Source organism: Alligator mississippiensis, chromosome 5 (genome assembly GCF_030867095.1).
Source record: "Alligator mississippiensis isolate rAllMis1 chromosome 5, rAllMis1, whole genome shotgun sequence".
Classification (NCBI taxonomy): Eukaryota; Metazoa; Chordata; order Crocodylia; family Alligatoridae; genus Alligator; species Alligator mississippiensis.
In genome coordinates this window covers 83,789,750-83,805,182 of record NC_081828.1, presented here as the reverse complement: position 1 = coordinate 83,805,182, position 15,433 = coordinate 83,789,750, and the positions used below count along the sequence as shown (strand labels likewise).

General features: G+C 44.9%; 1 protein-coding gene and 1 long non-coding RNA gene across 4 annotated transcripts in view; one reads left to right on the top strand and one right to left on the bottom strand.

Annotated features, from left to right (window-relative positions):
- Positions 1–1,469: 1,469 nt before the first annotated feature.
- TNS3 (tensin 3) overlaps positions 1,470–15,433 on the top strand; it is a 571,451-nt gene continuing 557,487 nt past the window's right edge. The window contains exon 1 of one of the 3 annotated variants that reach the window (XM_059728559.1): positions 1,470–1,630. In XM_059728559.1, coding sequence (XP_059584542.1) covers positions 1,538–1,630 — 93 coding nt within the window. In that variant the 5' untranslated portion in view covers positions 1,470–1,537. The remainder of the gene's footprint in view (positions 1,631–15,433) is intronic. The other 2 variants (XM_059728554.1, XM_059728556.1) reach the window with 2 other exon arrangements.
- Positions 13,085–14,870, bottom strand: LOC132250834 (uncharacterized). Its single transcript, XR_009462482.1, has 2 exons — positions 14,279–14,870; positions 13,085–13,877 (listed from the first exon to the last, which is right to left on the bottom strand). It is a non-coding gene; the product is annotated as an uncharacterized LOC132250834 (long non-coding RNA).

The window sequence follows — 15,433 nt, the reverse complement described above, 5'->3', positions numbered from 1 at the left end:
GACCCCACGCACGGTTGGGTCAGGCCGGTTCTGTGGAGGCAGGACCCAGTCCGGCACAAGCGCAGTCTCTGCAAGCGGTGGCAAGCCCCCCGTGACAGCATGAGCAGCCCGGGGCTGCCTGAAGATGCATGGCTCCACACTGAGCTGAGCCAGTCCCTACTTACCAGGGATAGTGCCCAGGTCACGCTGCCTTGCACTGCTCCTGCTAGCCCTGCATGTGAACGCAGCATGCTGGGGCAGCAGGGGCATCATAGAGACACTCTGGCCAGATGCCAGATCGTCTCTGTAGGTCTGCGCCCCAGCTTGCATCAGTGCACTGTGGGGAACCATGCCCCGTGCTGCTTTTCTACAGGTTGTGTTTTTTTTGTTTTTTGATACCCGGAAATCCAGGTATCAGATTTTGAGCCTGCGCTGCAAATATGCAGCGTGGGGAACATTTTTTCATTTTCGGTGTGCCTCTTGTGATGTCTCAAACTGGTTTGAGATGCCGCAAGAGGCATGCGCGTGTTTGTCCAGACGCACCCCAGGAAATGCAAAGCAGTACTGTGGTAACTAGATATGGTACTTGTGATAACAGATATTGAAGAGTTTTTTTTGTTATTATTTCCAGTGGCACAGCCACCAGGAAAGCTAGGGAGCCTCGATAAAGTTCACAGTTCAAAGATTTATTGCCAGGATCTGAAAACCCCATAGTTGGTCAGAATAATATAACATAGAAAAACCAAAAGTTAAGCAATGCAAAGTATTCCAGTCTCTCCCAAGGCATGCAGTGCCAATGCCAGTGGGCTCAGAGCAAGTGTACCATGCTTCCTTTAGCATCTCCACGTGTATAGGATGCTATAGGTTTAATTAGCAGAATCCTGAGACCTGAAAAACTTGCATAGCTCGTCTTGCCAGTAAAGTTACTAACATAGAAAACACACATGGATTGAATGTGTCAGCAGCAAAACTGACATCACATCACCTCCTACTGAAATCTAACACTTATCTTTCCCTATTTTCAAGTTGTCAGGCAGCAGGATTTCTTTTCTCTAGAGGAAACAATAGGTGCATAGAGAATTCAGCTCTTTTCCTGAAAAGGAAAGTCATCCCTTCTCCCTTTTCCCATGCAGCAAAACTACAGGGCACTATATGATGCTTGCAAACTCAGGTAGCTGTATCTGTGCAGACAAGATTTATTGTGGCCAGCTGGGATGCTAAACTGCTGAGCGTGTGTGTATGTGCGTGCGCACGTGTGTGTGTGTGCGGGGTGGGGGGTCTTTGCTGAATGGATGCTCAGCTATGTGTTGGAAACGCATGCTGACATCTGAAATGCCCCGTGGAGTCTCTTGGGTCAGGGAGCAACCAATCCCTAGACAGGAAGGATTAGGAGGGTGGGGTGGGGAGTGGGGGTTGACATCACATTGTTAACTATCAGAAGGTGAACACGCTGCTTAATACCACGCAGAATGGGTTAGGGCATTTCACAGGAAAGGTGAACTTTCCCTGAGCCCACAGAGTCTGGGTTGCATCTCTTGCACTGAGGCCCCCAGCCAAAATGCAAGGTATTAGCTTTCGCTGCTGTAGGAAGACCAACAAAAAAAAGCAGCTGGAATGTTCCCTGCCTTTGCTGGAGCACAATTCTAAACAGGTACAATGCACTAATTCCTTCTCGGTCTTGTAGGTGCATGATCTTTTTTCTAAACACTGTAGTTTAAGAGCTGGGGCAGTGGGTATGTATGATAGGATTCTTTTGGAAGGTTATTGAACTTACGTTGTTGGAGCTAGGCATGGAGCTTTCCCCCCATGTGAACTATGTACAGTATTCTCTCTGTTTCTCTCTCTGTGTCTTATTTTACATCTCATATAACCAGATTTTATATGCCTAGGGGGAATGCTGTGGGCTCTTGCTCCCTTGAACAGTAGAATGACCCTTGAACAGTAGAATGGACGATTTAGTTCATTTTATTTTCTTAAGCCAACATCGGTACTTGGGAAGAGAAGAAACTAGTACGCAGAATGGGAAAGGGGCTGTGTTTTGCTTCCAGTCAGTAACTGTTTTCTTAGTAGGCTAGCTGACAGGATTTTATTGAGATGATAATGCTGGAGCAAACAAGATGCCCTTGGTAAGGGTTTCTTTACAGGCTGTTTGGTTTTGTAATAGCAAATAAGCATTATGGCAGACAGAGTCCTAGTAACAGTGTTTGTTTTATCCTTCTCTCTATTCCAAGCACTCAAGAACTAGGGAGAAATCTTGCTTCAACATGCTTGCACGTTTAATAGTCTTTTCTGTACTACATTTCCAACGTTTGTTTCAGATAATATTACAGGGAGAAATTTACAGGCTAAAACTGAAAGAAAAGGCTGCAGTTGGGCTCAGTGAAAGTCTCTGCGTATGTGTCTATTTATATATTTATAGCACAAATACATGTATCTGTAAATATAAAATAGCACCCACATATTTTATCTATAGCTATCATTGGGATTATGTTATAGCACAGGATCATAATTTATATGGATTATGTTACGTAGATTATGATATAGCACTGTTCCATTTTTCCCCTCGTTCCTAAATTTTATGAGGAAAAAGTTATGAAATATATTTTGTCCGCACAAAAAAACCCCTGTAGACATATATAAAATTCTCCAAGCTGTTATCCCTCAAATTGTATTGGCAATCAAACAATGTTACAGCTAAAAGCATAATTTCAGTGTTTGAAAGGTATGTTGAAACTTTCATAGCAGTATATAGCTAGCAGTATAAAACACCATGAGTTATATCTTTCTGTAAGTAAAGCAATATGTTTACACAGCAGCAGTTTATCAAGTCCAATCACTAAACAGTTTAAATAAACTGTTACAACAAATGCAAATCAGCACTTAAAATACGGAATCACTGCCATTTGACTCACTTCAGTTTTGAGTTATTCTGAGTTAAGAACCCTGAAAAGTATCCATGCCAAACAGCCAATCTGCGTTTTCACATATACTGATCTGATTTTTGTTTAATTTCATCAGATGATGAGGCTTTGAAAGGAAAGATCTGTGTAGAGGAGATTTCTGCACTCTTGAATAAATCTCTGGAAAAGAGCAATGCATCCTTAGCTGACTTACATGTAACACAGACTTATCTGTGTGTATTGTAGATGGCAGAAGATGGGGTAGAATTGCTCCTAGATCATAATACACATTGCTTGGCTAAGTTACTTCAATGGTTCTGTAAGCAACTCCAGTCAATACTTAGACTATATTTACCCTAACACTTCTGACTGTATCAAAAAATAGGTTCTCTTGACAATCTGAGGTTATAACAAAAAATCTATTGAAAATATGTGAGTTCTTGTGTCATCCAAAGAACAAGAAGTATGTCAAACCTGAGAAAACAGCTCTTTGTGATTGTTACAAAGGGCAACACTAGGTAAGATACCCTTGTAACCAACAGTCTTAAATGCAGGCGGGCAAGGATTTTAAGAAACAAGTATAGCTTCTCTTAAAAACATGTTAGATATTATCAACCAATTAACCAGATGCCCTAATTAATATGACTTTGGAATGTCTGCTCCTTCTGTTCTGTGTTTGCACCAAGCCCAACGCAACGAGGCTCTGATTTGTGACTGGAGATTCTCAGCTCTGCAGGAATAATCATGATTAAATGATCCCCTTCTAGAGTGGGAAAAACCTTGTGGAATAAGCATGACATACATTAAGTCATTCTAAAAGCACACAATAGATTATTCACTTTACCTATGGGTGGCCAAACGCTCCCTGCTCTATTGTCGTCCCCCATGAGATGCAAGGAGGGGCACTCTAATGGTTTAGCACAGAGAGGGGAACCAGAAATGACTGGGGTTGAATCCTTGTTTGGGCACTGACTCACTGGAGGAAATCCTTGCATTCACCGCTGCCCTGGAATTAGTGGGAGTTTTGCCATTGACTTAAATGTGGGCAGGATTTCATCCTGCTGTTGTCTGCAACAAGCCACTTCACTTTTTCTATTTCAATTTTCCCTTCCAAAAATAGGGCTAATAATGCATGGTTTACAGGGTGTTTAGAGGGCTAATATTTGTGAAGCATTTTGAGCAGGAAGTAGTGTAAATGTTTGTCTCTGCACTTTATGAGTTATTTCCCTAGATTAGTGGTCTTCAAACTTTTTGGACTCAAGGTACCCCTCATTGTACTCAAGGCAGCTCTCCCTGGATTTAAGGCACGCCTACATAACTTTTGTCAACTGAGCAGCACCCAATTTCAAAAACTAACTTATTTATTACAGTGCTGACTTCCTTGCAGAGGGTCCCAGCAATGGAGCTGGGGGATGATCCAGGCGGGGACAAGCCTGAACCTGTGCTTATCTGTTTGGTTTTTCTGCTTATCTCCTAACACCTCACCTCTCTCCCCAGACCTCAGGGCACCTCCCAAGAGATCTGGTGGTACCCCAAGGTGCCGCAGCACCTTGGATGAGAATCACTGCCCTAGATTGCAGTTTTTCTGCTAAGTCCTTCTTACTCATAATTAATAAAAACATATATATGAAAGGGATACTCTACAGTAAACTGAACCTTTAATACTTGGCAGAGATCAGCAATTACAAATTACCACTCAACATTTTGCTCTCAGCATTTTACAATGGAGAACATCTGGTTTTATACTCAATAAACTTGTCTTCAGTTGACACACGCACGTGTTTCTATTACTGCCAGCAGCGTTCCCTCTAAGCTGCTCAGTGTGCGTGGTCGTGCAGGCGTGCCTTGCAGCGTGGCATGAGTGTGCCTGTGTAGCCGCACACGCCACACAGCTTAGAGGGAATGCTGACTGCCAGACTCTAAGCTGAGCATCCTGAAAAAGATGCCGTTTTAGTACCCTCAAACTAATCAAGATATGGTACATAAAGGCGCTTGTACATGTGGCAGGGGTTTAGTCCTCAGGGTTTTATTCTGTGCCCCCTAAATTGAAATGGTGAGTTTTTAACTGAACCCCACCATTTCAATTTTTCTGTTACATTCCAGCAATCAATCCTTTTTTTTTGTTGTTTTTTTTGTGTCAGAGCCAGAGCCTACCCGCCATCAGAAGGCAAGCTGCCGGCAGACCAAGTGACCCCTGAGCTGAACAGGGCCCCTGTCCTTCTCTCTGCAGTGGTGGTGGGGTCCCCTGGGGCCACCCAGGTGGGCTACTAGCAGGCTGGGTGCTGCCTCAGCTTGCAGGCGGCACCTGGCCTGATCCAACTCTTCCTCAACCCCAAGATGGGGCAGCACCCAGCCTGCTAGTAGCCTGCATGGGTGGTCCCAGGGGGTGCTACCACCACAGAGGGAAGGACTGGGGCCTCCCGCAGCTTAGGAGCCATTTGGCCCATCAGCAGCTTGGCCCCTGGCCATGGGAGAGGCAGGTGGGCTAATAGCTGGCTGGGAGCTGCCCCAGCTCAGAGGCACCCGATACAACACTGCCCTGAGCCTGCCTGGGCTTCCAGAGCCCTGTGCACTGTTCCCACTGCCTTCTCTGGACACCAGCAAACCCAGCCACCCCCCCCCGCCACCTTCCTGCACTGCCCTAGGGGCAAGCCAGCCCATTCCTGGGTGGCCCCAGGCATCCTGTCAGCCACAGGAGCCTGCTGAAAGTAGAAGCGGAGAGGGGCCCAATCCTGTTTCTCTGCTGAGCCTGCCCACCTCTCCCACAGCTGGGAGATGAGCTGACAACTGTATGTTGCAATTTACAAGGTTGCAAACTAAACCACATCAGGATGTAGTTTAGTTTGCAATGAGGCAAACTCATTTAAAACCCCCCAAACCCTTGTACATGTACAGTGTGACGCCATTAAGCCACACAAATGACATTGTCATTACATGTACATGGTAATAATGTCACATGTACAAGCACCCTAAGAACATAAGAATTGCCATTTACTGCATCGGACCATAGGTTCATCTTGCCCATTATCCTGTGTCACACAATGGAAGAGAGTGGATGCTGAAAGGCATAGTGAACTGAGTATAACTAAGGTTTTTCCACTGTTCTTCTCTCACTTGCAGCCTCCAGCATTTACAGTATAGGATGTGTTAATTCAGTCTGTACCCCTAACTCCCATGTTCTATAGCTACTGATGCCCCTTTCCTCCAATAATTTGTCCAGTCCCTTTTTGAATCTGGCTAAAATGTCAGCTTCCACAACATCTGGTGGCAATGAGTGCCACACTTAATTACACACTGTGTAAAAAAGAACTTTGTTAGTTTTAAACTACCCACTACTTTCATTTCATTTAGTTTTAAACTACCCACTATCATTTCATGATCCCTAGTTCTAGTATTGTGAGAGGTCGTAAATAATAAATCCCTATTTACTTTCTCTTCACCATTTAGTATTTTGTAAACCATTATCATTCTCCCCCTCAAGTGTCTCTTTTCTAAATGGAATAGGTCTAGCCTCTTTAGTCTTTCCTTATTTTGAAGCCCACCCATACCACTAATCATCTTTGTTGCCCTTCTGTGTACCTTCTCTAGTTCTTCCATCTCCTTTTTGAGGTGTGAGGACCACAACTGGACACCTGTGCCCAGCTTGTACATGGCCCACATTGTGCTAGTAATGAGCTTCCTAGGGTCTTCCTAGGTTTCTTATAAAATCAATCTATGTTTAGAGTTTTTCAGTCCCTGAAAACAGTGTCCTTTCTCAACACCAGAGCCTTGATCCATTATCCCAGTGCATGGAAAGCTGACGGATGCTAAGATGATAGTTAACTGCTGAACACTGAATTGGCATCACAACTTCATATATATTTATAGAAACACATAGCCTGATCCTGATTGCAACCTTTGGCTACTCTCACAGTAAAAATCAATATTGCTATGCTAATTAATGAAGACTGGTTTTATTTCTGAGTCCCTGCCCTGCTTATATTTCCCTCATGTTGCATCTAAAATGCTTTGTGGTTCAATTCTGTTTGAATTATGCCAACTTCTAAACACTGATGGAGAGAAAGAACTAAATACCTAAAACATAAGAATTTTAAACAACTACATATGGTTCAGTTTCTCTGCACCCAGGCACAAGTTATTGATGGTGAAAAGTACACACTTGAACTAAATTTGTAGAGATACTCAGAGGGTGCATCTACATGTGCAATTAGCACACATCAATAAACTCCAGTGTTTACATATACACCTAGGACTGCAGCATGTTGAGCTGGGGCAGAGCAGCCCGGATCAACGTGCTGCAGAGGGGCTAGCTAGACCATGAGGGCACTCCAGTGTGGGGCTAGCTGGCAAGCCAGCCCCCATATTGGACCACCCTTGTGCCCCAGCCATCCCCAGTCACCATTTCCACATGCGTTTGTGTACTATCCTACAGCAGAATGAATTAATTCCTAATAGAGGCGCATCCTAATAGAGGCACATTTGACATTAGTCAGCTCCACAGTAAAGTGCATGTGTAGATGCACCCAATTATATGCCATTATGATTATTTTGCTTAACTAACCAGGAGACACTTGACAATTCTGGACTGATAGGAGCAATGTGTTATCATTTTTGCCTCCTTCATGAAATGAATAATCATAACACAGCCAAACCATCATATGTTCAAGACCTGCAAGTCTTATTATACCTTTTTACTGCACGATTTTAACTTCTTTGATGACAATATAGCTGGTACTATTGATTCCAATGTCAAGCCTTGAATTTTGAATGTAATGTACATTCAAACCACACACCTCATCATACACCCCCCACCCCCTGACATCACACCACACACACATGCACCATACACACACATGCGTGCGTGCACCCCCACACACATGTACACCCCCACGCACCATACTTACCCCAACATGCACATCTACACACACCATACACACCCCCAATGTGCACCATACACATACACCCCCACATGCAAACAGACACCCACACATACCATATACACATACACCCCACACACACACACGCACATCCCCACACCATACACAAACACCATACACAGACACCCCACACACGCACATCCCCACACCATACACAAACACACACACACCCACACCCATACATCCCCCTCCCCCAACACAGTTATTTCTAGGCTGTCACCCTTTCCCTCAGCAGAACTATTACTTTGAAGGGGTGCTTGTACATGCCACAAGAGTTTAGTTCAGTTTAGTTTTCCTTAAATTGAAGCAGTGGGTTTTTAAAAACCCACCATTTCCACTGTTTCAATTTAGGGAAAACTAAACTGAACTAACCTCCCATTGAATGTATTCAATTAATTGTGGCACAGAAAAACCTCTGTCTCCTGCAACACCAGTGTACCCCAGGAGCTCTTTAGGAATGCGATTCATCTTTATGGAATACCCTACACCAGTTTGGGCCCCTCTCTCACCCACCTGGGCTATACAACAGAGCAGTTGCTCCCTTTCTCCTTGGTTTCCAGTCTGTCTTGGCTACTGTGCCTGTGAAATGAGAATAAAGATCTTTATCTTCCTGACAGAGATACTAGAAAGGAGTTATCTCTCAAGCCCTTAACAAATATTAATAATAAGTGCTGTGTGAATTCTAATTGCTGTTGCTTACATGTGGTTATTACAAAGTGTAATACAAGATAATTCTGACACATTAGAACATACATTGAATAGTCTGCTAATTTCCCATCCAAAATTGAGATTGATGAGGAAGGAGAAAATGAGAGAAGCATTTGAAAGTGGAAGAGGCTTTTTCTTCTGTCAGCCTAAGCCACTATCTGGGTCACCAGAGACCCAGGTTCCACCTGTGTCCTGTACCAAGTTATTTCTCTTGTGGTAGTTGTGTAGTAATATATGGCTCTCTCTTAAGAGTCCCAGTACAGAAGACTGACAGCAAGAGTCAGTGATGATTGACTTGAAAAGGATTTTAACATATGACTCCTCTCCTGTGCTCTGACCCTACTGGAAGGTGTGTTATGCCCATCAAAATCAGAGCCCTTACAGGCAGTTGGTAACTGACCTTGCACCTCCTTGCTAGTACAGTAAGTTGGAGGGAATGGCAGAGGATTCAAAGGGTCCTCTTGAAAGTCCCTGTCCTCTGCAGCTGCACAGTTAAAATCCCTGGTGCAGTTAGTTCACTTCTTTCTCTCTGTCTGAGACAAGCAGAGATAAAAGCTCATCACTAGAGCTAGTAGGTGAACTTAATAGTCCATACTTTGTCATCATATTGAATCCTTGAGTCTTTTCTTTATATTATCTCTGATTTTCTTTTTTTTTTTTTAAATCTGTTTTAATTTGGAATTATTGAATGAATGAGCAAATGTTATTTATTTCTTCAGCTCTGACATTGAAGAAAAAACCTATACCAAACTGCTATCTGCCTTGACATTTGATGTGAAGGATCTTACCAGCAGCATTACTATTCATGTACAAATGAACCTTGCCAATCAGCAGCCTGAAATAGCCAAATAGTGATAACAATTTATCCTGGCCAGCTGGACTCATGTCAGAAATGCTTCTTGCCACCAAATACAATTATCCCCCAAATACATCCTTATCCTACTGCCCCTCCACACGAGCACGATGAAACAAACAGCTTTTTCAGCATGCCTGGAAAGACATCAAATCATGGCTGTTTTGGACAAGGCCACCATAGGAAAGGAGTAAGTTCCAGGATCATAGGGATCATTGAGAATCCACTGCTGGCAGGTCTCCCTCTCCCTGAGTGGGAAGAATAATAAGTAGGCAGGAGTGTCTTTGCTGACTGCAGCTGTAGCAGTGTTTCATTTATGGATTCCTCTGAATTGTGTGCTTTGAGTATTATGTAAGCATTCAGCATTCAAAAGTTCAAGAAGCATGACATTATCCCTTTCTCCTTTCCTGGAATAAAGAGGGTTATACTTTGGCTGCATTCATGGAACCCAGTTCTAAAAGACCTTTGATTCTTTCCTGCACTGAGGAAGAGAGGAACTGACAGACCGCTAAGGGGCTAGCTTAACCTTCAGGAAGCTAGTGTTCAAGCTTGTTGTTTATTTCATTTGAACAAGACAAAAATGAAATTTCATGCACACGCAAATACTATTCCACATACGGTCATAATTGTGAAATCTGTAGCCAGATCTTTGTTTGCCTTATTTAACTGCCTGTATAGAAGGACTCTGATCAGGGTTGGTATCTAGACTCCAGTGAAGTTAGGAGTAAATTTCTATTGACTTCAAGGGGCCAGGGCTTCACCCTAGGAGATTTGTACTATGCTGTTTTGTTAGTGTCTGCTTGAGTCCCAGAGTTCTGGGCAGATATTTCAGAACGTTCCCGCCGTACTGTTAAGTGTCCTGTAAATAACAATACTTCCCATATCTGATCCATCAAATCTATTCTATGTACTGGTCTCCAATTTTTGTCACCGCTGTGTACCATTTCTCTTGCCCTAAATATTCATGGTTGCACAAAGTACACACAAGATACATTCGTACTCAGTTAAGACAGATTTAGACATCAGCAAAGCTTTCATAGAAGTTTGGGAGTGAGTAGCTGGCTCCAGGGCCTGCCACCCCAGCACCTGGTGCCTCCTGTGGTCCAACCCACCTACCGGCTTTTTCCTGGCCCACCTCACTTCCAATCTCTCACCTGCCATGACTTCAATTATCTTATAGGTTGGTGGGGAGGTAGTCCCTGGAGCTTAAGGTAGCTTTGCTGGTTCCCTGGATAGTTGGCTCTGTCTTCATGATTAGGTCTGCCCCACCTGGAGTCTGTGCTTCTCCTTTTCTTCACCCAGCCAGGTGGGATGCATACAGAAATTCAGGGAAGTTAAATCACATTAAAAATGGCCACCCAATCTAACTTAGTTCACCTAGGTGTAGACCTTACACTTAGATCCCTAGTTTGGTCATAGGGGTGTGTGAAGAGGGCCGTATTCGATTCAGATTCGGCCTGAATCGGGGACAGTGATTCAATTCATTGATTCGGATCACTGTCCTGATTCGATTCGGCTGAATTCGAATCTGAAGATTTGATGCTGATTCAGAGAATCAGTGATTCAGCCATAGACACAGCTTTAAATATTTTTTCTACATACCTCGAGGTACTAGGCATGGCTTGTGACCGCTGCGATGGTGGGGCAGAGGGAGCGTCCGACAGGAGTGTGGGGGGACCTCCCACATGCTTGGTGGCAAACCCGGAAGTGGACCACAAGTATATTTAGTCCACTTCTGGGTCCACTGTCAAGTGTGCAGGGGACCTGCCCCATGCTCCCATGTGATTCTCCATCCTCCCCAGCATGTCAGCATTCATGAGCCGCCTAGTACTTTGAGGTATGTAGAAAAAACATTTAAAGCTGTGTCTATGTCCAAATCATTTAATCTTTCCGAATCTCTCTGAATTGATTCGGAGGGTTCTGATTCAATTTGGAGAGATTAAACAGTCTCCTGATTCGATTTGGATTCAGGGATTCAGCCACTGAATTGGGCCAAATCTCCACTGAACTGAATCAGCGACCGAAACTTCGCACAGCCCTATTAGGTCAATCTAAGTTCAAAACTGTCCAGAAGTTCAGGACAGTTATATCAGTCTGAAAATGACCAACCCAATCTAAGCTAACCCTACCTCTGAGGTAGTCTAACTTAGATTGAGTTGGTCATTTTTAGACTGATTTAACTGTTCTGATCTTCTGTACAGTTCCCAGCACAGCCCCAAGGCTGGGAAAGCAGATATGTCCCAGGGCTATGCTTTTCCTGCCCCCTCCCTGATACCAGGCTATTTTTACCCCAACCCTCCCAGCCTGCCAAAACCCCCCATCCCACAGGCTGCTCCTTCTGTCAGTTGTATCTGCATTCACCAGTGCCAGGAGCTGAGGAAGTAATTTGGGTGTGGGGAGAGGTGAGCAGAACACAGGGGTCAGTTTGCCTGGAGTGGGTGTTCATCCAGGGGTGGAGGGGCTAAGAACAACCCCTGGTCCTGGACATTAGGGGAGACAGCCGCATACCTTCAACTCTCCCATGGACTGCATTAACCCCCCTTATCCCACCAGACCTTCCCAGGCTCCAGTAACCCTCCCTGCACACCCCGCCTGCCCCCTCATTCCCGACTTACCTTACATTGGGTAAATATTGAATGCACCCATGGTTAAAACCTGGCTTATATGCTGTCTTACTCTCCCTCTCTCCTGGGCACTCTCTATCCTTCCACAGCCAGGGCCAGACTACCTTTCACATGATCAAGAACTGGGCTTATATGCCCAGGCCCAGCCTTCTTCCAGTGACTGGATCTCTTGCACCCAGGAGCCAAGTGCTGCAGAAAGTTATGCAATCTCTTCCACTGGAGGGTTTCAAGAAAAGGTTGAACAGGAACAGCAATACCTAGAATATGTTTGTGAAGAGTAAGGATCTGAGTTTTTCATTCACCATGGAAAAATGGAGGAAAACACAGATTTTTCTCCTTCAAAAGAGAAAAACCAAGGAAACCGCAGGTTTCCCCTTGCAGGCTTTCAGAATTCCAGCCTGCAAGGGGTTGCTTGGGACTTGGGGGAGGGGGACATGGGGCAGGGGGGGACATGCCCCTCCCCCCATATTTCTGCACCCACAGTGGGGCACGGGGCATGGGGCTGTAGCTGAGTTGGACCAGCTCCAGGCAGGAATTGCCTCCACAACCCAGCTGGCAGGACCCAGTGTGGAAGGGAGTGCCACATCACCATGGTCACCAAGGTGAGGTGCCCCCTGCCCACCTGGAAGCATAACTCCATGCTGCAACTGCTACCATGCCTCACTTTGGTGGCCATGGCAGTATGGCACTTGCTCCTGAGCTGGGTGCTGCCCACTGGGCTGTGGAGTCAGCTCTTGCCTGCAGCTAGCTGGTCTGACCCAGTTGCAGCCCCATGCCTTGCTATGGGTGCAGAAATCTGGGGGGCATGGCCCCCCCACGCCCCCAGTGCATCATCACCTGGAATTCAGAGTACTGGCAAGGTCAGGGGGCTGTGGGTTGGAAGTGCGGTCCACAGGCAGCTGTTGCTTGGGAGTGAGGGGCAATGGTGTGGGCAGGAGCAGAGCACTGGCATATCAGGGCTGCTCAGTGCCACAAAGTAGGTGCGAGGGGCAGCTGCAGCTGGACCTGCTTCCTGGTGAGTAAAGGGGGCAGGGGGGGGTTGAATTTCCATGATAAAAAAAAGCAAAATCAAACATCAACATATATAGGTATTTAGAATTTATTTTATTATAATGATTGAGACACTGGTAGGCTTCTAAATTGCTTTAAAATTGTAAATATATCAATAAAACTTTATGTAGTGGTGTTTCATTTTAATTGCAGGAAAACACAGATTTGGGGGGTTTAATCAGAGAATTTGGGATTTTTAAACAGAGAAAACCAGGATCCCTGATGAAGAGCAACAGTTAGAAGTCCAGGAGATCCCCCACACACACCCCTAAAGATCTCCCAGAGCACTGCTCAGGGACCATGAGAATTGCTCTGCAGTTTCAAGCAGGTGGAAATTGGAGAGGACCATGCTTAGCAGCAGGACAATGAAGCAGAGCTTCACAACCAACTTTGTTATGAAAGAATATTAAAGGATCTAGGATATGTTTCTGAAGCAGGTGGAATGATAGGAAAAGGAGTTGAGGCTCTATAGTCAGGGTGGGATGCATAATAGGAGGAATTTTACCTTATAGTGAGATTGGCATGGACTGTAGTGGGAAGTATAATGCTCTTCCTTGAAACTTTTACGTGTATTTTAACAAACAACTTCCTGTCCTTGGAGTGGTAGGATATGAACAATGCTGTCATCAATCTGCTTTACACCTGTGGTGAGTTAGAGGGTATTTTCGTTGTTTCAGGCATTTTGCTTGGTAGTGGCATGTGAGGTTGTTCCCGGAATTTTTAAGAACAGATTAATCCAACGCTTGTCTAGAATGATCCTGTTTGAGCAAGAGGTTGGACTTAGATAATCTCCTGAAGTCCCTTGCAGCCATACTTTTCCGTGACTCTATGAGGGGAAAAGAGATTAAAAACAAAGTGAACACTGAGGCACTTTTTATGTCTCCAGCGTATGCAGAATATCTGTGCATGTGGAGCAGTGTGGAATGCTCCCTGTCTCCTCTGTGACAAATACAGTAGGGTCAAGGTAGTGGGAGAACTTTGTGAAGCTTTCCACAGTGACCAGATAATAAGACTTTCAACTGATGCACAGATGCTGTAAATGGTATTTGAAGTAATTGGTCAGACTTTTCTTCAGAAACAATATGCGGTACAGAAGGGGCCCTAGTCTGCAGTTCCAAGATTTGCCCCTCTGGGGCAGGGAAGCCCTCAGGGTCCAACTCTGATTTTTGTCAGATTCGTCTAAGGTCAGTGCAGACTTGTAATCCAGGTGGAAGGAGGCTAAGTTACCTTTGGAGTGACCCAGTTCTGGGTTATTCTAGCCACTGGGGTATCTTGGAGAGCTTGACATGCCTGTTCAGGTTATGACTTCTTTTCCCATGACTGTCCTGTACATTCATTGCTGTACCCGACTCTGGCACACTCCTCCAACTCCCATTCGGGGGAACTGCAACACCAAAACACACCATCCTGAGGGAGTTATTGGAAAGCAATTTTACAGCTTTCTTCTGCAGTGCCTCCACTGAAGGAATCTTTCTTCAGCCAGAATTGTGTCCTGATGGGACTCTTCTATCTAACAGAACTGGGGAAAGGAGGGCTGAAATCTCACCTGTGATATGTGATAGTTTTCTGACTGTAGGTTTGTGAACTATTTGTTTTGGCTGCTCAGTACATGCTATTTGTTACTTGTGTTTTGTGACTGGCTGGCTAAATCACATGTTTCTGCTTGGATTATCAAAACATTTTAAACAAAAATTACAGAGCATATAACACATATCCAGAGTCAGTTTGCCAAGAAAATAAACTTGCCTGCTAAAATTCATAGCCCTTTCCAGAATCTTAAACATATTTATAATTATTTGGTGATTTTTTTTTTTTTAAACACTCGTATATAGTGGAAAATACTTAGATTCATAGATTCATAGATGTTAGGGTCGGAAGGGACCTCAATAGATCATCGAGTCCAACCCCCTGCATAGGCAGGAAAGAGTGCTGGGTCTAGATGACCCCAGCTAGATACTCATCTAACCTCCTCTTGAAGACCCCCAGGGTAGGGGAGAGCACCACCTCCCTCGGGAGCCCATTCCAGACCTTGGCCACTTGAACTGTGAACAAGTTCTTCCTAATGTCCAATCTAAATCTGCTCTCTGCTAGCTTGTGGCCATTGTTTCTTGTAACCCCCGGGGGCGCCTTGGTGAATAAATACTCACCAATTCCCTTCTGTGCCCCCGTGATGAACTTAAAGGCAGCCACAAGGTCGCCTCTCAACCTTCTCTCGCGGAGGCTGAAAAGGTCTGGGTTCTCTAGTCTCTCGTCGTAGGGCTTGGTCTGCAGGCCCTTGACCATACGAGTTGCCCTTCTCTGGACCCTCTCCACGTTATCCGCATCCTTCTTGAAGTGTGGCGCCCAGAATTGCACGCAGTACTCCAACTGCTGTCTGACCAG